The 23,633-nt window shown below is 37.6% G+C and overlaps 1 protein-coding gene across 2 annotated transcripts; it reads left to right on the top strand.

The window, feature by feature from the left end:
• The first annotated feature begins 1,384 nt into the window (after positions 1-1,384).
• Positions 1,385-21,219, top strand: ATP6V0A4 (ATPase H+ transporting V0 subunit a4). 2 transcript variants are annotated; one of them, XM_072399945.1, is made up of 21 exons: positions 1,556-1,934; positions 3,830-3,999; positions 4,515-4,593; positions 5,057-5,154; positions 5,264-5,389; positions 6,688-6,785; positions 7,895-8,021; positions 8,993-9,075; positions 10,029-10,122; positions 10,397-10,609; positions 10,994-11,144; positions 11,711-11,850; positions 12,618-12,775; positions 13,764-13,857; positions 13,943-14,061; positions 14,148-14,364; positions 15,819-15,926; positions 18,198-18,332; positions 19,044-19,161; positions 19,793-19,964; positions 20,905-21,219. In XM_072399945.1, the coding sequence occupies exons 2-21, from the start codon at positions 3,883-3,885 to the stop codon at positions 20,996-20,998; spliced, it is 2,541 nt and encodes an 846-aa protein (XP_072256046.1). In that variant the 5' UTR covers positions 1,556-1,934; positions 3,830-3,882; the 3' UTR covers positions 20,999-21,219. The 2 variants fall into 2 exon arrangements, with proteins under 2 accessions (XP_072256044.1, XP_072256046.1); XM_072399943.1 differs by lacking the exons at positions 1,556-1,934; positions 18,198-18,332; positions 19,044-19,161; positions 19,793-19,964; positions 20,905-21,219 and adding an exon at positions 1,385-1,522 and having other exon boundaries at positions 15,819-16,019.
• The last annotated feature ends 2,414 nt before the right edge of the window (positions 21,220-23,633 follow it).

Raw genomic sequence — 23,633 nt, 5'->3', positions numbered from 1 at the left:
TTCTGTATTGCATCAATCTGCAGAAGCAACAGGTTCTCTTTAAAGTTTCTTTTGTGAGCGGTGAGACAGAACAGGGCTGGTTGGAGAGGGCCTAAGGCTACCACAGGCACCGGGAATTGGGAAAAACCAGTTCAATGTTTGATAAACATTATGTGCAGCGCCCTATGAAGGTGACCTGCTGTGTAAACATGATGTTTCATGAATGCTGCCGACTCCGCTGCTGCTTTACACTACAGGAAACATTTGTACCTTATAAAGAATGTAAAGTATGACTACACAGAGCAGACCACCAGATTTCATAAAGATCCCATTAATAATAATAATAATCATCCTATTATCTTCCCTGAAAAAATCATATCTGACATTGAGGTCATTGTGCACCCCTTGATCTGAGTTTTGATGGTCACAGACTTCCATAAAATGATTTGATTGGATGATCTATGTAAGCAAAAAGATTAAATCATATGAATCCTTACAGTAAAACAATATATATATTGAACCTGCAATGCCTCATTTGGCCTTTCAGATAATATATCAATTTATCGATGGTTTCTTATCCAAACAATCATAGGAGCAGATCTGAAGAAAAAAGATGTCATTGCATCATGTTATGTCAAGCTATGTGTCTCTCACAAACTATTATGTCTCTGCAGCATTTGTCAGGCATCGGCCTCTCCCATATTTTAGCAATCACCGCAATCCAATTTGATAGAAACACATCATAAACATACAATAAATGGGGACATAGTGGGGAGAATGAGCTAGAGACGGAGAATTGGGGTCAGATTGGGTGCAGTGGGGAAACATAAACGGCTCTTGGAGAAGTTTGATGAATGCCTTTTCACTTATTTAAAACACAATGCATTGAAAAATGTTCAGTCACTATTGATGTTTAGGTGACATTGAAAGCTATTATGCTATCCAAAACTTTACATTTTAGCTTTGTATAAATAAATGGTTAAAAACCCTGGCGACTAATTTTATATGTCCTGTCCAGAGGGCACAACAGGAAATGGGAGAAAATAACCTCTCAGGCAGTTGTCACCACAATATGAGTCCCCAATGAAAGACTTCCTCTATATCCTGTTTTGGTGACAACTCTATTTTGAATTTCAATATCAATTCTAATCATGTTCTGCTTGCTGCCAGGGTCTGTGTGGTTGACCATGATAAATAATATTAAAACCTATTTTCTGCATTTTTCTGTCCTGAAAGATGTGGTCATTTTTCAGGGAGAGGAGCCTGGAGCTGTCCCTGGAGGTTGGGGGTGGTCTGGCGGAGGGTGATGAGTTCACATTGGACTTTGTAAAGTTTAGTACATATCTATTCTGTTATTACATACAACTCGGCCTGTGCTGACACTACACACAGAGGAGGAGAGAACCGGTCTTATGCTGCCTGACTCTGCTCTGCTCCTGGGGACCAGCCATGGAGGAGGAGAATCAGCACCTCCCAGCACCAACATTCATCAACTGCATGCAACTAACTGCCTGTCAGTGTGCACAGATCCTCCAAGAGACAGGTGAGACCTCTAACCTTTCTTCCTGCACTCTGTGACTACAACTCCTATCTGCTCTTCTGGATTTGTTTCATATAATGAGATTTTTGGAAATGCTTTCTATTCTTAAACTATCAATCTATATCCAAATTACAAATCATCTTCTAGAATAAAAATGGCAGCCACAGACACATAGAATTGCCATGATTGCAGGGAGCTGTTTTTGAACCATTGGATATATTTTATGAAGCCAAAGAAATGCTGACTAGGCATCATTGCTCAAATCTAGCATGGGGATGAATGGAGAAGTTCAGATAAGTATTTGAATCTGGCATCTGGCTGAACGTTCAAAAACCATCCATAGGATTACTCCAAAACATCAGAAAGGTGCTGATTTGCCACTCAGAAACTGTATTTCCACTTTTTCTAACAGGCAGTAAGTAGCACACATCAATAGTTAGTGGGCATTATGGAGGTGAAAAAAAAAATTCCCTGGATGTTTAGCGAAGATGCAAATAATTATGGGTTCATTCTTCTATGTAACCGTTCATTCTTCTTTGTAACTGTTCATCTGAACCTACATACTGGGTAGAAGCTGTAATAAAAGTTTTTAGTAGTAGATGAATTTATAATATTAGTGATTTTACTTGTGATGTATTATTGTTTGTAACAGTTTGACCTTAATTGTCACATTTGCCAACCTAGAAATGTGACTGCTATGCTCTTTGTATTATTCATGTTATACTTTTTTAGTTCTCTTTTTAATAGTAATGATAGTAATTGTAATAATGATATTCTTGTGTGTTCATCCAAAATTGTGTGTTAAGAAAAGAAATGACATTTTTGTCGTTGTTGCTTTGGAAAGTTTTTCTCACTTTCTGTCTTAAAGTGTTGTCAATGGGATATTTTGTATAATACTTCTCCCACCTCCTAGATTGTAAGCTCTTCAGGGCAGGGTCCTCTCATCTTCCTGTGACACTGTCTGTATCTGTCTCTCATTTGCAACCCCTATTTATTGTACAGCGCTGCGTAATATGTTGGCCTATATACATCCTTTTAAATAAAAACAATGGGAGTAATTAAGAGAAAATCTCCCTCCTAAAGAGCCCAATATAGAAGTACAAATCTAACAATGAATCCCCTTGTCTCCCACTCTAGATTGTTAAAATTGCATACATTTAGATAATATTGATGAGCATTCCATACAATTTGTAATCATCAACAATAGTAATATAATTGTGTTTCTGTTAGTAAGAAAAAAATGTTTCTTTGTTATATTCTCAAACACTCTAAATATGTGTTAATGACAATTTTTATTTATATATCTACACTTTATACAACTTTAATCCAGATTGATAAGGTGGAATGGTCAGCACAGCCCCTAATTGTTTATAATTCCTAATTATGTGTCTGGTTGTTAGAGATCTATTGTTTCTAGTATGTCAGCTGGGCACAATATATTTCGACTGGTGCCAAGAAAGGAAAATTATGGTAAATGATGATACAATTTTTTTAACAGAAAAGCTTGCCTTTCTGAAAAGGGTGCTGAGTATGGCATGTGAATAGAAAGTAAGGCCAGTTGAAGAACAATGATCACCTTATTGGTATATGGCATAATAGATGTTGAGCACGATTTGGAGAATTGATTGTCCTGCCACTCCCTTTTTTAGGGTTTTGGTAGAGTTGTATTTGTTGTTGGTGGACATTGCAGTCTGTATTAGACACTCTGGAATACTGGTAAGAAATGCAGCCCTGAAGAAGGAGTACTAGTCATCCAAAAACATGTCGGCTGTGTTTCATGTCATAAACTAATAAAGTGATTGACTGGCTGAAGTTTCCAAGATTTGCCATTCACATATGGTGTCCTCTACCCACCTTCGCAATCTGCACATGTTTAAAGGGACAATTCCAAGAGACTTCTAGGTGTCGAACTGTCTGCTCACCGCCAATAAGGACTAATCCTAACTCACACATCCACTACAAGGACCTTCCTGTAATAAATGTTGTAAAGTGGTCATTTCAGATATGAAAGTGCTTAGTGTAGTTCTCTATACAGACTCTTCCCCTTTTCTGAGTCTGCGGGCAACATCTTTCTATTTGCTGAGAAGCCATTTTAGTGACTTCGCTCATCAAAGAAGATTTTCATCTGTCTTCAGATGTCTGGGAGGATTGTTGCATGTAGGCAGCTTGTAATGTATATTCAGAGTTACTTCTACCAGATCTGCACACGTGTGTACTTATTACCTGCATGTCTGGAGGCTCAATTCACCAAGCATTAACACAAGGATAAGGATCTTTATTTGTGACTGTTAATACTTTGTGTGTCCACAGCAGGGTGAAGTGTCCGGTCCAGTTTATTTTGTGTCCAGTACACGGCTGCCAGGATGGGGTCTCTATTCCGCAGCGAAGAGATGTGCCTGACGCAGCTGATCCTGCAGGTGGAGGCCGGGTACTGCTGCATTGCTGAGCTGGGCGAGCTGGGCCTGGTGCAGTTCCGGGATGTAAGTACACCCACTTATGGGTAGATGCTGATTTATGATTCCCTTTCATGTTCCATGATTGTCACTTCATATATGGCCAAATACTGCTTATAGGGGGCTCACCAGCTGCTTATGTTTCCATATGGTACACCATTGCCCCAAGTCCCCCCAACAGCACCAATACCACCAATGTTATGCCACAGCCATATCCACAAATAGTTTGATCTGTCAAGTGATTTACAATGTACCTGACATGTGCATTTCCCTGCCTTACTGAACGGCATAAGGAAGGTGAAAACACTTTTCAGATCTTGCAGTTCTGCAGGCTATCTGCACTCCCATCCACCAAAGCTTGGTATGATTAGATCATTGGTGACTGACCGTGAGCTCTGTATTTCCTAAAGAATCATCAATATACCCACATCTTCCGCCCATACAGGCTACCTACTGTAATTATAAGCCTGGTTTGGAAACCTTTGGAAATAGCCTCTGTATTGTTGTATGTTGTACTTAGCATTTTCTATTGGTTATTATAGCTGAATGCATCAGTGAACAATTTCCAGAGACGGTTTGTGAATGAAGTGCGCAGATGTGAGGGAATGGAGAGAATCCTGCGTGAGTATCCAATTATCTCAGCCATGACAGTCCAATGGGAATGGACTGGGGATATTGACTGGGGTGCCATTTGGATGTATGGTCTGTGCAGACCGTGCTGTATACATGGGGCCCAGCTAAGCAAGGAGGTCCCCAGCACTTTCTTCGACCTGTTATGGAGCTAACAGAGCCCCAGACAGCAGTAGAACCATTCAATAGTTATAACCTTTACCCTCTCCATCCAAAATCAATCTATACACTTTAACATGTTAAAGACCACATTCACATACAATATTTTTTAAATCCCCCCAATTCTCACAATATGGTAGCAGCATCACCCTCCCCCTCAATACAGATCAGTACCTCTTCAGATGGCTGAGGCCTCCCATGTCTGGCCAGTCTCTTTGTAGCTCATGTTGGATTCTAGTAATCAATAATAATGAGTTGCTATTTTGCTAATTCCTCATCGTCATACGACTTACAGGTTTCCTAGAATGTGAAATGCAGAATGATAAGATTGATATCCGAATCCCAGAGAAGTCCCCACAGACCCCTCTACCCCGAGAGATGATAGACTTGGAGGTAAGTGACACAAAGCGAGGTAGATGGTGGTGTAGGGTTGCATGTCACTCCTAGGAATAGGGGAGGATCTGGGTACTAGGTACTTACCAGCTCTGTGCCTCCATACCAGACCGTCTTGGAGAAGCTGGAGGGGGACCTGCAAGAAGTGAACAGAAACCAGCAAATGCTGAAACAGAATTTCCTGGAGCTGACAGAACTCAAAAACCTCCTGAAGAAGACCCAAGATTTCTTTGAGGTAAGATTCCCAAACACATTCCACTTCTATCATTATGCCATGCAGAACTCCTTGGTCCTGGGTTCAGTCCCTGGTAATTGTCCAGAAAAGAACATGTTACTCTCTTAAGGAAATGGAGACTTCTTGCTATAGATGAAGCTTTTATTGAAATGTGTGAGAACAATTAAATATGAGCTTTTACAATACAGATGAGTTTATAACAGAAGAAAGATTATCATAAACAAAAGGAATGGCCTTTCACAAGTTCACCAATTAAAATATTCCATTTAATGCAGTATAGATACATTTCATCACTTTTCTAGGAAACCATTTACGTAAATAACACCCATTTGTGGGTAGTGTCAGGAGCCCAGAAATAACTAACCTATTTAAACAATTGATGTATATTATATCCTGACTGTTATGGGTTTGAGCCATAAAGAAGATATGCGTTGGTTTTCCACCAGATACCGACCATGGCCAGTTAGTCACAAGCATGATGTATGGTGAGATTGGTCAGGAGATCACAATTGTCGAAACAATGAGGAAAATTTATAGTGTGTTAGAAAGTCTCTTGCATGTATAAAGGAAGAGCCTTGTATGACCCACATTATAATATAAAAAGTGTTGGAAAACTGAATACATCCATTGTTCATCTTTTATTGTAAAGAGATCCATAATTTTTGTGATGGATAATCTCCATATAAAAATATTCATCCTTTTTTACTTTAATTGGCCACCTATATATCCTCTCCAAATGGTAATATGAAATGTTTATTATTATTTGTATTTATATTATTATTTTCAATAAGTAGTATTTATATAGCGCCAACATAATTTGCAGCGCTGTACATAAAATAGGGGTTGCAAATGATAGACAGATACAGACAGAGACACATGGGGAGAAGAGGACCTAAAAGAGTTTACAATCTAAGATAACAGGACGTTTGAATGAACTTGTATATTGAGGTTACTGGAACCAAGAATATTAAATATTTGGAAGTTAAAAAAGGTGTAAGAAAAAAATCACTAGATCAGGGAACAAGCCAACACGTCCACAGAACTCAAATCCCTTTCCGAAAACCCAAAAACACTTTGATCCGTTCCCTTCCAAATACTCATTGGTGTACCCAAAGTACAAGTCTAGAAAGATCTCTTCTTGAATTCTTTGGATTGCCTTCTTCCATTGGAGCGGCCTGAATTAATAAAAAATAAACTGAAATTTTTACAAAGCCCTAAATTAGTTTATAATAATAATGTAATAAAATAATAAGCCATAACGTTCAACTTTGCATCATTATTTCTTCATTCTTGTGCAGGCAGAAGCTAATTTGCCTGATGATTTCCTAAATGAAGATACCAGCAGTCTCTTGGAGCTCCGGACCATCCCTACCGCAGCTGCTGCCGGAAAGCTTGGGTAAGTTCTGATAGCTGGTACATTAAAAAATACCTTCATTAATTCTAAACTGCATCAAAATATTAATTACAGCTTCAAGTGACAATATTTGATTGGATCGTACAGTATATAAGTGTTCATTGTATAGTATTTGGAAGATATCCTCTGCATAACCTGCACAATAATTTGTGACAACCTCCGTTTTATAATTTATAGTGTTTTTGTATACAGTGTTTACATTTATTAAATTTATTAAAATTCATAAAAAATTATTATTAAATTTATTAAAAAATAAGTAAATACAATTAAAATGGCTATGATACATTTCATTAATTGTATTTATGGCCCATTCACAGCTGTCTACCTTGCGTTGTATTGATCATGTACACAAATTCACATTTTGTAATGTATTAACTTTCATTGTGTTAATTGAGCCTATTAAAATGCACTGGCTGCCAATGCCCCAGTTATACTTTTCTTTCCTGGCACCATCATGCTTGGTAGTGTGTTACTTTGTGTTGTGGTATGCATGGCATCTGCATTGGGATGCTATTGACAGTGAACAACACCACAACTCACTAACACACATGCATTAACCTGCATTATGGTAACATTTGCAATAAACAGGTGGGAACTGGTCAATGTATCAAGCTATAAAACCTTTTTTAGAATAGATAGATGAAGGATCTTACATTCTCTACTTCTCCTGGTAACCATTGTCACTGATATAGAAAGTTGCAGGAAAAAGAAAATGATGTATTGTCATCAGAACAGATTTTTAGTTGACCAATGTCTACTTATCTAAAAGACAGAAGAAGATAAAAATCCAAAATAAACTTTTGTAAAATCCTTGAATAAAACAGTTGATTTGGACTTGATTGTCCTTATTGTTTTTAACACTGGATTCTCTGTTGAAGGAAAAGCCATCCTTGTAATATCAGGTTTCCTTTCTCTTGGAAATAGAACACATTGTATCTGCATATATAAGAGGAAACTTTGTGTTCAGAAATGTGACACTACCGGGTGTGGGTCTTGTGAATTAGGGTCAAGGTTTAGGATGTTTCTTTGGGAATTGGATAGATGATCAATGTGTGTGTCCCCTACTTTTGTTAATGACTCTCTTGTCTCAGGTTCACGGCCGGAGTGATCGGAAGGGAGAGGATGGCCGCCTTTGAGAGATTGCTGTGGAGGGTCTGCAGGGGAAACATTTACTTGAAATATAGTGAGCTGGACACCACATTGGAGGACCCGGTCACTGTAAGCAGCAGAATATTATTGTACCTCTATCTGTCTATATTGGCCTCACCTAGAGTCAGACATAAATGACAGATATATAAATAATGAATGAGCAGTTAAGCATCAACAATTTAACATCATCATCTGGCACAATTGCTTTTATTAGTAGATAATTGAAAATTATTGTATGGCTACCCAAACACTTTATTGTGCTTTTATTTCGTTTTCTAGAAATGACAACATCACATGACATTATCGCAGTGTCTACATTTCATTGACTCTGACTGAGCATAATATATCATCACGTTTGCTTTAATAATTAAAGATCACATGCCACCAAAACTTTCACTTAAATAGCACTGAATGATCACATGACATAAATATAGTCCTACTTTTCTTTACATTGGTGCTTAAAGGTCACATAGCATAATTACATTTCAAGCACTCTTTTCATTGGTTCTAAAGATCACATGGTACACAATACTCCAAGCTTTAATTGAGTTGGCTCATAAAGTCTACCTAACATAATTACGCTGTTAACACATCGGAATTGGCTTTGCATGACATCACATGAGATCATTACAAGCTCAGCTTCCCCTGCATTGGTTTTGAATGGTCGAATGATCACATGACATCACTAAATGCTCAGCTTTCCCTGCATTGGTTTTGAATGGTCACATGACATCATTGAACGCTCAGCTTCCCCTGCATTGGCAGTGAATAATTACATGACATCATTACTTCTCCATCTCTCTCTACATATGATGAGATTGGAGTCACATAGATGAGGGTGTACCCAAAATCACAGATGTTTGTTTTTCAGTTAGTGAGCAAATGATCACCTTTATTGGTCTTGCATATAAATTGTGCCTATATATTTTAAAAACTTCAACTTCAAGCCTGATAACAGTGACCAGTGAGTCCCCCCTTTGTTCATACCTCTATTGTTACCCTCCCCACCAATCACGTAAAAAAATTCCTTATTTTACCAGAAAGAAGAAGTGAAGAAAAATGTCTTTATCATCTTCTATCAGGGAGAACAACTGAAACAGAAAATAAAGAAGATTTGTGATGGGTGAGTGGTAATCTCAAATCTGTGTGGGTAGAGCCCCATATGATGACTGCTTTAACTCATAATTGGGTTAAAGAATTACTGCACCTTTAAGATGATAAAAATATCTTTAAATGTAGAGTTGCTCCTCACACTGTGTCATTATATGGCAATAAGATCTGAACTAGCAGAAGCCTTTGATATCTCATTTCTATAGTGACAGTAAGATCAAGAAGACAGGTAAAAAGCTATAATTTGTTTAGTTATTGGAAAGTAAAATAAACTAGAATTAAAATCAATTTTTTTTATTCTTTTTAAATTTTCTGTGCACACTATATGGCTAAAAGTTTGTGTATACCTCTTTCAAATAATTAAGTTTAAGTGTTTTAGGAAATTGTGTGCTTCCAACCTTTATTACAGTAACAGTTTGGGGAAGGTCCTTTTCTGCTCCATCGTGACTACCCTTGTACACAACCCAGCTCCATACAGACACAGTTTGCTGTGAAGAAACTTGGATGTATTGGCCAAAGTCCTAAACCTAACACTCCTGAACACTAGATATCAGTTAACCCAGGGTTTGTTTTGGCAAATCTCTGTTCTTCTTGAACCAAAACTGTACTGCGAATGGCAAATTTTTAAACACACTGTTAAGCATTAGGAGACTGCGGGTGATACAGTAGTTTAAATTGGCCATTAGCAGGACAGTTTTAATTTGGATATAGCCCACAATGTAGTTGACACAAAGAGCTTGATTTTTTAAAGCTCTCCAAGCCTGAAAGAATTAGGAGATTGCAGAAAACAGTGGAAAATGTCAAACAGCAGGACATTTTTAACGAGCAAGAATAGGTCCAGACTTACTTATCTCTCCCAATGCAGGTTATTAGCTTTCCCTACAATAGTTTCCAGTTCATTAACACTAATTTATTCATTCATTAATTAGTGTGTGATCCCTGATGTAATTTTTCTCCTATGTACAGTTTCAAAGCCACAGTCTATCCTTGCCCAGAGACTGCCAGTGAGCGCAGAGATATGGCGGCTGATGTGAACACCAGGATTGAGGATTTAAATGCGGTAAGTAAATGCCAGACAACCCAGTTCTGAGAATCATAAGACTTGGATAAGGTTGTATGCGCAAAATATTTCACAGAACAGGTTATTTGGTTTTATGTTGCAAAAAAATTCAAAATATCTCCTGAAAAGCATCCAATAATTTGCTAATTTAGGTTCTTTATAAAGTATTCTAAACTCTATATTTTTTATCTGTGAGATTTTTATTTATACAGTATATTTGTGGGTCAGGTCTCCTACAGGGAAGTTGATACATTGCCATTGCATCTCCCTACAGGTCATCACACAAACTGAATCTCATCGCCAGCGTGTCCTTCTGGAAGCAGCACAGAATCTCAGCATCTGGACTATTAAAGTGAAGAAAATGAAGGCAGTGTATCATGTATTAAACCTGTGTAACATTGACGTCACTCAGCAGTGTGTCATTGCTGAAATCTGGTGCCCTGTGGCTGACAAGGAACGCATCAAACGGGCACTGCACCTTGGCATGGTACGTGGATGTAGAAACATGGATATATTAATTTCTGTATGATATAACTTCTATTAGAAAATGGTGTTGTCACTCCTGTATAATATACCTTATATGTAAAGAGTAGTGAAGTCATTTCTGTATATTATAACATATCTATAGAGTGGTGATATCACTCTAATGTCACTTATATATGGAGGGCAAGGTTTCACTCCCCTTTAATGGAATTTAGGTCTGGATACTGGTGATGGCGCTCATGTAATATTTAACATATCTGGGGACTGATGATGTCACTCCTATAATTAATGGCATATCTGGAGAATGGAGATCTCCTATATTACATGGCTCAGTGTGAGTTATATCTGAAGCAAAACACATAATGCACACATTTTGTTTTAATGGCAGGAACGCAGTGGTTCAACTATCGCTCCCATTCTTACGAACATTCCCACTAAGTTGGAGCCACCAACATTCAACCGCACCAACAAATTTACTGCTGGATTCCAGAACATTGTGGATGCCTACGGAGTTGGAAATTACAGAGAGATGAACCCAAGTGAGACCAAAATTGTAAAAATATTAATGAACTGAATCCTTATAACATTCTGCCCAGATGCCCCATAGACTATTTTAGCATAGTTTTGTGATTTTAAATAGGCATCAGAGCTGGTAACATAACCTTAATGCAATATCAGTAATACAACCAGTGTTCTATTACAAAAATACCTCTGACAATCAATTACATAAAGAAAGAGGCTATATATGGGAACTCTTGCTACTAAACATGCCATGGGAGGGGGGCATCCCAGACACAGCACACTTCTTGCTGATTCCTAGGGTGGGCACCAACACTTGTTTATCATACCAAATGTAGGCTTATAATTGTATAGGTAACAAGCACAAAGCAGCCACATTTTAAAAAATTCCAAATGATTACAATTGCTGATTTAATATATTCTAATCAATGTTGAATGTAAAATAATTTAGGCATGTTCTTCAGGCCTGAAGTAAGTGATAAAGTTCCTCTTCTATCAGCAGGGTAGATACTAAATATTGAGATTTTCCTATTAGGTTGCAGCATCTCATCAACCTCTACTAAAAAATAATGCTTGTTTGTTTCAGCTCCATACACCATCATCACCTTCCCCTTCCTCTTTGCGGTCATGTTTGGTGATTGCGGCCATGGCCTGGTCATGCTCGGTTTTGCAGCCTGGATGCTTTTAAATGAGAAAGAGCTTCTGGCCTCAAAAGTTGACAATGAGGTAAGCTCAAATATTTTTATATATATATAGAAATATATAGATAATATGTAGAGAATATATATATATATATATAGAAATATATAGATAATATGTAGAGATTCCTAATGTACTGTATCTTGGTAATTTGCCAAAAATAAGAAACAAGTCCTTTTTTGACATATTGGCACCTTTATTATGGCCAAGTAAATTTGAAGAGCTAACCATTCACCAGTTTCCTTTATCATACTGTCCTTTGTCAGCTGTATTGAAGCTATCAAGGGTCTTCCCTGCTCCAAATTGCTTCTTTCTTTTTCTTTCATTGTGCATGCTCACAAGGGTAGCCTTCAGGTATGATGGAAAAACTGCACACATATCCTAGAGGATGCCAAGGTTGCCTTTTTACTATAACACTTGTCTCCTCCTCTCAGCACACTTTTGTATATGTTCATCCAGACACTTTATTAAGATGTGCTTTATAGATATAATGAATATTGGACTGCTAGAATGGGATCAGGAAACTTGACAGTCCATTGTTGGCACATGGGTGCATTTATTATTTGAATGCAATGTCTAAAAAAAATACCAGGTTTTCTACAAAATATCAGGCTCTGCACGGTGCATTTTCTGGGTTTTTTTAGGTTGGAAATTTTTTTCAAGCATCTGCTGAGATCAACTTTGTAAGATTCTGATAGCATTTCTTTTATATGATGTGTCACTCCACTGCCAACAATTCTTAGTCAACCCCAAAGCGACTTCATGTCTGATGCTTCTCCTTCTCCCACCTCCAGATCTGGAACACATTTTTCGGAGGGCGATATCTGATCTTCCTCATGAGTATTTTCTCCATTTATACCGGCTTCATCTACAATGACTGCTTCGCCAAATCATTCAACATATTTGGTTCTTCCTGGTCTGTTCGGCCAATGTTCACCAAGGGTAACTGGACGTAAGTATCTATGTCTGTGTGTAGAATGAACAGAGACACCAAGGTCATTCCATGTCCAAAGTCAGACTGGGATACCTATAACTGGTACTTTAGTGTTTGGTGATATCTGGAGGATTAGACAACCTCACAGATTCAAGAACTGCAGTGGTGACATTTCTTTACTCAAATATGAGGAAAACTGAAAACACCCCAAGATAGGCGGGGATAACCAAAACTAGACTATTAATGGAATACAGAAAGGCAGCACGTGATTCAGCCAAATTATATCTTTAGGATACACCAACCTTTTTAAACAATACCGTTTGTGATAACTCTTAGTCTGTAATGATTTCAAGCATATACTCAACATTATTACAATGCAGGAAATGCTGTATGTGCACAATAATAGCTTCCTATTGTACAAACTCTACCCTTTAAGAAAAATGAGCTAGAAGAGGCAGTATGAGGTCTGAAAAGGAGGTTTCATGTTTATTGAACTATAAGAAGTCTCCTGACTTGCTGCGCCTCTTCCCAGTACACTCATACATTGCTTGCACCCCTCCTTACTACATTCCATACATCCTTATACCCCATCCCACTACTGACCCTGCAATCCCTGTAGTACGTCTTACTATACCCCCTGCACCCCCTACCTCAATATATTAGCTACAAATGTCTACAAACAGGACAAAAGGAAATCAAATTGTAAAATGCAAAACCTTTGCTCTACGCACTGGCACAAGGGTGTATTATGGTCTATTTAGCAATAAGAGCAAGTTGACTGTTTTAAATTAAATGACTGTCTTGGAGTTTATTGTTGGCAGTGTAGCATCACCTCCAAAGTTTCAGTACCAGGGAATTGTGGTTTTAATCCAAAAGTGGCAGCCATGATAGTCCACCAACCTCATCCTCCTATAGGATAGTTATGTGCTCATGCACAGCATTGGCGCTATATGGAATTCCAAGTCTGTACTCACATCTTGTATGATGTTGGTTGTTTCCTCCACAGAGACCAGCTATTGCACCAAGGCCTTGACCTGCAGTTGGATCCGACCGTGGCCGGCGTCTTCTCTGGTAACCCTTATCCTTTTGGCATTGACCCAGTAAGTGTTTTTATTTCTTCAGAAGCTCAAAGGATAATCCTAAAGCCTCTAAATATCTCATTGAGTCCTTCTCCTGTTTATCCAGATCTGGAATATTGCCAAAAATAAGTTGACCTTCCTGAACTCCTACAAGATGAAGATGTCTGTGGTTCTGGGGATCACTCAGATGGTGTTTGGTGTTATACTTGCCCTCATAAACCACATGTAAGTTTGTTTCTGCAAAGGCCAAATTTACTTTGGGGCATATAAAAAAATTAACTTTTCTTCCACCCTCTTTTCTTCACCTTCAGAAATTTCAAGCATCACATGAACATCATCCTTCAGTTCATCCCGGAGATGATTTTCATCCTATGCCTCTTCGGGTATCTGGTCTTCATGGTCATCTTCAAATGGTGTACATACAATGCGGCCAGCTCGCAGGACGCTCCTAGCATCCTCATCCACTTCATCAATATGTTCCTCTTCAACTACAATGACCCAACCAATCCTCCGCTCTACGCGCACCAGGTGACTAGACCCGGAATTTGTTTAATCTGCTGAGAAAGTAGTGCCAGCAAAGTTCTTACAAAGATGGGGAGGATAGTGTAATAGAGTCTATGTTATAGAAAATCTTAATATTAATATGTTTCCTTGCCAAAGTGACAAATGTTTTTTATTATACAGCCTGCTCCACCAACTGATCTTTATCTTCCCCATTATTCAACAATGCTCTGTTCCCCCACATAACCTGGTCACATATCATACCCAACATACCTTGGGGGGGTCAGTTGTCTTACCGTGGGTTGAATTTTGGAATGTTTTGCTTCACTCTCAATGAACAATGGGATTGCTATAATACCTTATTATTATTATTACTATATTAGAGTTGATATTTATTTTTATTATAATATATTATTTTTTTTTTATTGTAGTAGAATTTGTAACAAAGAAAAAGGGAATGAAACTGACAGAATATAGATAATTGGTATTACATATAAATATTTAAAAATAGGCACATCTGTAGCATGAGACATAAATAATTTGCTATAATAACCTTAAATAAAGACCGAATGATGTCACATCAATATTATTTTTATTATTACACAGAATTTATTTAGCGCCATCATATTATGCGGCACTGTACAAAGTCCATAGTCATGTCACTAACTGTCCCCCAAAAGAGCTTGCAATCCAATGTCCTTAAACCCACACAAACACGGGGAGAACCTGCAAACTCCATGCAGATGATGTCCTGTGTGAGATTCAAACCTGGGACCCAGTGCTTCAAAGGCCAGAGGCACCGTGCTGCCAGAGAGATCTCTTTATCCATCATCTCATTTCCACTTTCTTATAATTATTATACAGTGTAATAGCCACCAAAGTCTGACCACACTACACAGGAAACTCCAAAATCTAAAATATGTGGTCAGGCACGTCCTCTCTTTTAGGTGTAGGAACCGGTCTGATTAGAGATGTCTCTGCACCAATATAGGAGGGTGTGCCCCACCACGTAAGTTAGATTTTGGAGTTCTCCATTCTTCAAATCTGAGTGAGTTTAAGGATAAGTTCACTTTCATGCCTAATTGAAGCTCTTCACACACAAATGAACAGGTCAGAGGCAGGGCTCTTCCTCCTTTAGAGCATTGACTCCTTCTTATTGGAAGACTACATCTGAAGTTTCCATCAGACATAGAAAGTCTAAAAGCAGGCAGCTTCTGCAGTTTTTCCTCTTGGTTAAATATTTCCTATTGGTTAAATATTAATAATAATGTTAAACCATTATGGTTTTCCTATTAAGGTAAAGCAAGCATGTAGCCAGAAGTCCAAACTATTGTTCTAAATTCTTCCATAGGCTCAGTTACTGATTAGTTATCGATGCAAGGATAGGGGTAAAGTTCATTATCACATCTATACAGTAAGATCAGATTCATCTGTCACCTATAAACTGAATTCATCAATTTTGCGCATGATTTTCTCTCCAGAAAGAAGTGCAGAGTTTCCTGGTAATATTTGCTCTGATCGCCGTACCTTGGATGCTGCTGATTAAACCATTCATCCTCCGAGCCAAACATCAGAAGGCCCAGCGTATGGTAAGTGGGGTCAATTCCTACAAACTGACAGCTGATATAAGAGAGTTTAATAAATGTGCCAGAGAATCCTCTCTCTGAATTCCTCTCATGATAAGGAGCCCCCTAAATTGTAATATTACCATGAGCCAATCTATAAAAAAATGGGAATATTATATCTAAAGCCAAAACTTTTCTTTTTAGTTTTAAATGACACCATGTCACTTCCTGTTAAAGATACACAAAAGGAAGTGAGAAAAAAACTTTCCAAAGTGGGGGGCTATAACATTCTTACACAGGAAAGTCCCAACTAGAAGATTTAATTTCTATTCCTGTTCTGAAGACAACTCCGAATTTTGGAAGTTCCGTCACTTTGTGTTCCCTTACAATGATCACCAACCAACAAATAGACAAACAGTGAGAGTAAATTTCTCCATTGGGGACACAGGAACAACCGGCTTCAAATACAATTTAGAATGTTTTGGGAATTTAATTTATTATATTGAATATATTTGAAGAGAACTAAAAACGAATAATAATAATGTTAAACCATTATGGTTTTCCTATTAAGGTAAAGCAAGCATGTAGCCAGAAGTCCAAACTATTGTTCTAAATTCTTCCATAGGCTCAGTTACTGACTAGTTATCGATGCAAGGATAGGGGTAAAGCTCATTATCACCTCTATACAGTAAGATCAGATTCATCTGTCACTTATAGACTGAATTCACCAATTTTGCGCATGATTTTCTCTCCAGAAAGAAGTGCAGAGTTTCCTGGTAATATTTGCTCTGATCGCCGTACCTTGGATGCTGCTGATTAAACCATTCATCCTCCGAGCCAAACATCAGAAGGCCCAGCGTATGGTAAGTGGGGTCAATTCCTACAAACTGACAGCTGATATAAGAGAGTTTAATAAATGTGCCAGAGAATCCTCTCTCTGAATTCCTCTCATGATAAGGAGCCCCCTAAATTGTAATATTACCATGAGCCAATCTATAAAAAAATGGGAATATTATATCTAAAGCCAAAACTTTTCTTTTTAGTTTTAAATGACACCATGTCACTTCCTGTTAAAGATACACAAAAGGAAGTGAGAAAAAAACTTTCCAAAGTGGGGGGCTATAACATTCTTACACAGGAAAGTCCCAACTAGAAGATTTAATTTCTATTCCTGTTCTGAAGACAACTCCGAATTTTGGAAGTTCCGTCACTTTGTGTTCCCTTACAATGATCACCAACCAACAAATAGACAAACAGTGAGAGTAAATTTCTCCATTGGGGACACAGGAACAACCGGCTTCAAATACAATTTAGAATGTTTTGGGAATTTAATTTATTATATTGAATATATTTGAAGAGAACTAAAAACGAACTCATGTAAGTCAAAAAACATTATGGTATGATTTATTAGAATTATTCAGGCTTGTATATTAAAGATGTGCCATTTTTTTTCTTAACATGAGCCAGGGTTGTCCAACTCCACTCCTCGGGGGCTGGGTCTGCATACGTTTTTTAAAATTACTCTAACAGCTGTAAATGTATTAAGTTGTGGTTTAAAGTTGTCTGAAAATGACTGTTCATATGAAAAACTTGAGCTGTTTGTAGCTGTCCAGGAGAATAGTAGGACAGTCCTGGTTGCAACCTTTCTACACTTCTAAAAAAGCAGACGGAAGAGGACCTGACAATCTAACCTCAGGCTGATAAAGGCTGAGGGTTCTAGGAGTTTTATGAGCCATGAGCAAATTTGATTCTCAGGTCAGTTTAGGTGACACCAATAATATGTTTTGCTATCTGTAAGGGTGACATTCTTCCCACTGGCCAGCAATGTAGGAGGCATTATTCCCACTGACCACCAGAAAAATATATAGTGATCTGTGGATATAGTAAATATAGCAGGGGATCCCTAAGATCTGAAAGTTGTTTCACGGGTTCTCCTTTGTTACAAAATGTTAATAAGAACTGTTCCATAGAATACTGTATTCTCTTTTGGAGAAGAGTAAAACAATGACTTTCCAGCAGGTGGAGCCAAAGAGCTGTGCATTTTTCCTGTCTTTTAAACCAGGATTGTAAGAAAGTTGTATGAGATACCAGTATGAGTTTATATAATCATAATTTAGAAAATAAATATTATCAAAAGATATGACATTAAAAAAAAGGCAAAATATTTTCTTAATAAAATAAAATTAAAAAAGTTAAAAAATCTTAGAAATGGAGCTTTCCCAGAAAAAGTGAAATATTTCTATCTTTATCAAGAGGTGAACTGGCCCCTAATAAACTCTCATTGTTCTTCTACAGCTCCACTCTTCCTCCACCCCCGAGGATCACATTGAGATTGCAGAAATTGAGAATTCCCAGTCCAATAACTCTAAGGGAAAGAAGCAGGAGCATGGAGGAGGCCATGATGGAGGACACGGGGAGCACGGAGAAGAGGTACATGTGCTCGTAGTGGGATGCATGAATTGCGTATTGCACAGAGTTTTCTAGACTATGTATATGTATTAATATAGATCATAATGGAAAATTCAATCCAAAACTTGATTCAAATAGAGTTGGAAAAGGTTAGAACCTTGATCAGGCATATATTGCCCTGCCGGACAGAGCTATTCTGTGTGAATTGTGTAATATTCAAGAATAGAGGGACATGGATACAAATCCATTGGTAGGTAATGATTCTCCTCTATGCATTTCATCGATGTAAGTAAATCTTTGCCTGGAGTTCAGCTTTAATAGCCAATCAAACCACAGAGCTGTTGTACCCGCATAAAGCCTGAGCATGAAGAGCGTACCTAAACTCAGAATTTTCAATTTACATGAAAGGGTAGAGAACCCTTTTATGCAAGGTAAAAATTCTGTTTTTGTTTTTTTTTTAGGTGCAACATCCTTTTTTTTTATTAAAAGTGTGCAGCACCGCCCCCTAATTCTTGAACGCCTAGGCAGAAGGAGCCTTTTTGCTCAAAGAGAAAAATTTGCCGATCTCACGCATGCACAGTGAGATAGACAAATTTTTTTTTTCATCCTACTTCACCTGATCTCGCGCCTGGGTATTTTTTTTTTACTTTTGGGAACCTGTCCTTAAACTGATATCATCAATAATCGTCTTATCATCATGCAATAAAATTATTTAACTTCTTTTTACTGCAGTTTGATTTTGGGGACATCTTTGTTCACCAAGCCATCCACACCATAGAGTACTGTCTGGGCTGCATCTCCAACACCGCATCATACCTGCGCCTGTGGGCTCTCAGTCTGGCACACGCACGTAAGTCCCAACATTTAGACTGTATTAGGTTTTTATTTGTTACCAACTATCCTCTTCCTACAATCTTCCTACAATCCATAATTCGTTATTGTAAGCAAACAATGACAATATTGCCAATAAGAGTTTATTCACATTACTCTCATTTCAGAAATGTTCACTTCCTCCCATCTAAATTAAAACGTGATTTTAGGGTAGGGTAAGCATAGAAATCATATCAAAGCATAACTCAAGTCTAATATAAAAATTAAGTACTGCAAAACAATTGAAATGTCAATCCAAAGCAGGATAGGATAAGCTACGCCATTTCACGATGTACGATATGGCATTGTAGTTTATTTTGAAATAATCTCTTGTGGCTTTGGACGCATCGCATCCCAAATAAAGTGGAGTCCAGCCCGTCATGTATCGGCTCCGCGCGAAGCAAAACAGATATCTAAAGATCGCATTGTCATGTTGTTTCGCTCCCCTATTCCGCTCTACAGGGGCTGATACCAAGTAGCATGAACTCACTCTGCTTGTATTGACTAAAGTACATTAAATCATGTATCCATACATACAGAGCTGCAATCATTTGCACAGAACAGGTGCACTTTGATAATAAATCTGTCTCAATCTTTGGTTCTCCCTATAGAGCTCTCTGAGGTCCTGTGGACGATGGTGATGAAAATCGGCCTTTCCAATGCTAGCTGGGGCGGCCTTATTGGCGTTTTAATCATTTTTGCTGTTTTTGCTGTTCTGACGGTGGCCATTCTGCTGGTTATGGAGGGGCTCTCTGCCTTCCTGCACGCTCTCCGTCTCCATTGGTAAGTTCTTCTACTTTGTCAGTCCTTTTTCATTCAAATCAGTATTCCTGGGGCTCTGCTTTAAATGTAATTTGTTTAAAGTTTATCTAAAGCAAAAAACTTTTTTTATCCTTCGGATAGAATGGGATATGGTTCAGATATAGGGAGATATTCCATTACTTTCTGCCTTAGTTTAGGATACAATTTCATTGTAAGTTTAATTGCTTTATAAAATACACTGGGTGTAAAAAAGGAAATCAGTAAAAAAAAGCACATAAATGGATCTGTAGGTTGTCTGCTGGAGGTTCTGGACTTGCTTATGAGAAAGCCCAGCACCCCCTGCAATGTTAATGTATTTGCTGAGTCGTGTAATTAATGAATATTTGTTCAATATGTTATGCAAAATATTACAAATAATACTTATAGAAGTGAAAACTTTTTTTTAAATTCAATTCAACTTTATGAAATCAAAAACCTCTGTAGTAACATGGTTATCATTAGCAAATCATTCCTGCCTATCAAACCTGCTAATTTCTACTAACACAATTTAAATATAAAAGTAGTGTTAAGCATACATATCCGTCTTAGTGGATTTTTGCCCTGGCTTTTTCCTGGCTTAACTTTATGTGGGCCCATTTGGACCTGTGCTTTGTGGTATTGAGCAGGTAAATAGGAATATTATTACAACTGACCAGTTTATATGCAGCATGCAGCAGTGCTATTCATTGTGAATGAAATCCATTGTACAAAAAAGGACAATACATGATGCAGCACATTGTGCATGCTGGATGTTGTGGTGTGCTGAATGACCATATATTTGTGCATTTTTGTGCTATTACAGAAGGTTGTAAGCCCATTCAGATTACCTTTGCAGCCTTAACACAGTTTACAAATGTCTAATATAATATGTTTCCCAGCTTTACCTAATCATAAATCTATTTATCGTCTATTTTCTCCACAGGGTGGAGTTCCAGAACAAGTTCTACCATGGAACAGGTTATCTATTCAGCCCATTCTCCTTCCAGCGCATCCTTGATGGAACAGCTGATGAATAAATTTCCCTGTGCAACAACAAACCAAATATTATTAATATTAATAAACAGAATTTATATAGCGCCAACATATTACGCAGTGCTGTACATTAATTAGGGGTTGCAAAAAACAGACAGATACAGACAGTGACACAGGAGGAGAAGACCTTGCCCCGAAGAACAACAAACCAATGAGAGTTAATAATTATGCCTAAATTATAAAACATTATTTTTCAGAACCTGTATATGCGTGTTTAATCTTTCTTCTGCACAGATCAATCTGTGCAGAAGAAAGTCACTCTAAATATAAATTGCATTTTATAATCAACATTATGAACTCATCAAACTGTGACGCTTCAGGTCCTGATATTTCAGTCCTCTTTAACCTCTCTAGCGGTAACCCCGAGTGTGACTTGGGGTAGAAAAAAGTTGCTAAAAGCGGTAACCCCGAGTCACACTAGGGGTAGGTAATCCTATGGGAGGTATTAGTAAATACAGCCTTACCTGATCCTCTAGGGAGGTTAATGAAAAGGCTGAGGATCCTTCTATGGGTGCCAAAGTCACAGCCTACCCAGGTTTACTTAATCACAATTAAGTTAATCGTTTTTTGAGCATATCCTTATTACCCATTACCAACACTGCTTATAGCAGTTAGTCAATGATCACTCCAAGACTCTTTCTCAAACATGACACTTCTTTATAAACAATGTTTTGGGTGGTTGCTGCCACACGCCTTCAATAAATTTTCTTTTCTTTATATATAATACATTAGGCAGCAAGTTTTACCAGGAATTATGCTCATTTATGGCAAAGAATGGTAGATCAAAACATCTTTCTAGCTGTTTTATTACAATTTGAACTGTGTCTCCACATACACTTTCCTGAATTTGACAGTTTGGCACTGATTGGACCTTTATGGACATGTTACTGGTTTTGTTAGTAGCGATTAAGTGTGTCATTGCGCTTATGTTTCTAGTTGTGTTGGTAGTGGGGGATAATCATATTTGTTTCGATTTATGTCAGCAAGACAATACTGAATTCTGCTTAAAATATAAGAGCTCAAATTTACGAGTGAGGTACACCAAAGTCCAGAAAAGGAAGTGTGTGTGAGAGCTAAAAGCTTGTTTGCTCCTAAAAAATAAAAGTCCTTAACTTTGTACAAATTGGCCAGTGGCAAAACAGTGTAAACATAACATATATAAATCATCTTAAAAAGTTAGTAAAACATAAAACATAAAGCAGAAAACCACAACCGCATCCTTTTTCCCAATTATTCCTAAAATACTTAAAATAGAGACTTTGGGTGTTTGTTGGACATTGGATAACATAAAGATGTAAGCAATTAAACAGTAGCAAATAGTTACACCGTTACATAATTACATAGTTAGGTTAAAAAAAGTGCAACCACTGGGGCAATATTAAAATCTCAGATAAAAACCCTATAGACAGTTGATCCAGAGGAAGGCAAAAAAAAACTTTGGTTCAATTTGCCTCAACAGAGGAAAAAATGATTTCCTGATTTCATGAGGCAATGGGATGTTCCCTGAATCAACAGTCACTGTTATTTTTACTTTAAATCTTTAATACCAAGTTATATTCTGTTCTTCTAGAAAATCATCAAGCTTTTTCTATCTATAGTAGTTGCTAAAACTACTTCCTGAGGGAGCCGATTCCACATTGTTAACTTACAGTGAAGAATCCCTTCCTTATCTGGAGCTTAAACCTATTTTCCTCCAGACGCAAAGAGTGCTCTCTTGTTTTTTGTAATGGTCTTAAAGTGAATAATTGGAAAGAGAGTTCTCTATATGGACTATTTATATACTTATACAGGGTGATCATATCCCCATTATATATCTTCTTAAGAGAGAATAGATTCAGTTCAGCTGATCTCTCCTCATAGCTGAGAGACAATAGCTACAAATTTTGTACTTGGCTCGACATGGCTGGACAGTATAGAAGCAGATGTTGAATGGCCAAATAAATGTGGGGGGAGAGGGTGATGAATCTTACATTAAAAATTACAGTTTATTGTGTGAGAGACAATAGCCACAAATATAGTTCACCAACTGAACAGTATGTAAGCAGTTTGATTAGGTCACAATATTGGAAGACCAGGTGAGTTTTATCCTGTAATTAACGTTAAAGGGAATTCTCAGAGAGATAACAGCTACACATGTGAAAGGGAAAGATAAGGTTTTATCTTGAAATAAACAAAAATGTTTGAGTTCCAGCCCACAAGGGCTGGAAATTGTGTCAACTTCTTTGTGTGTGGAAAACGCTGTAATATTATAAAGTTTTTTTCTGTAACATCAGCAGCAACATGGCTTTCGTGGAAATCCAAGTCTGATTCCTTTTTATGTAAATGAGACAGTTCACAATGCCAGGGGGCATTTATGTGGCATGGATGTATTTGCTGTGGCATACCTAGCCTACATGACAGCCGGGGTAATTATTTTTTAACACCCTCTTTTACATGTCACGCACCCTTTTGCATCAAATTATTTTAAAAAACATAAAATGAAACAAATATTAGAAACAACAAACAAGAAAAAAGAGTTTTAGTGCAGTTTAAAGCGATGCAGCGAAACACGTGAACAATAACAGCATGCTTAATAAAATAAAGTGTTTAATATTAGTACAGACACAATGCACCATGGTG

This window comes from Pyxicephalus adspersus, chromosome 2, assembly GCF_032062135.1.
Source record: "Pyxicephalus adspersus chromosome 2, UCB_Pads_2.0, whole genome shotgun sequence".
Taxonomy (NCBI): Eukaryota; Metazoa; Chordata; class Amphibia; order Anura; family Pyxicephalidae; genus Pyxicephalus; species Pyxicephalus adspersus.
The sequence above is the reverse complement of the archived record's forward strand: the minus strand, read 5'-3'. Positions and strand labels throughout refer to the sequence as shown.

Bases quoted from the DNA above. Each gene is read 5' to 3' on its own strand.
- ATP6V0A4 (XM_072399945.1), top strand. From the start codon at position 3,883: ATGGGGTCTCTATTCCGCAGCGAAGAGATGTGCCTGACGCAGCTGATC. The intron at 11,851-12,617 runs GTAAGCTCAAAT...TCCCACCTCCAG, and splicing joins CCTCAAAAGTTGACAATGAG to ATCTGGAACACATTTTTCGG. The intron at 14,365-15,818 runs GTGACTAGACCC...TTTTCTCTCCAG, and splicing joins CTCCGCTCTACGCGCACCAG to AAAGAAGTGCAGAGTTTCCT.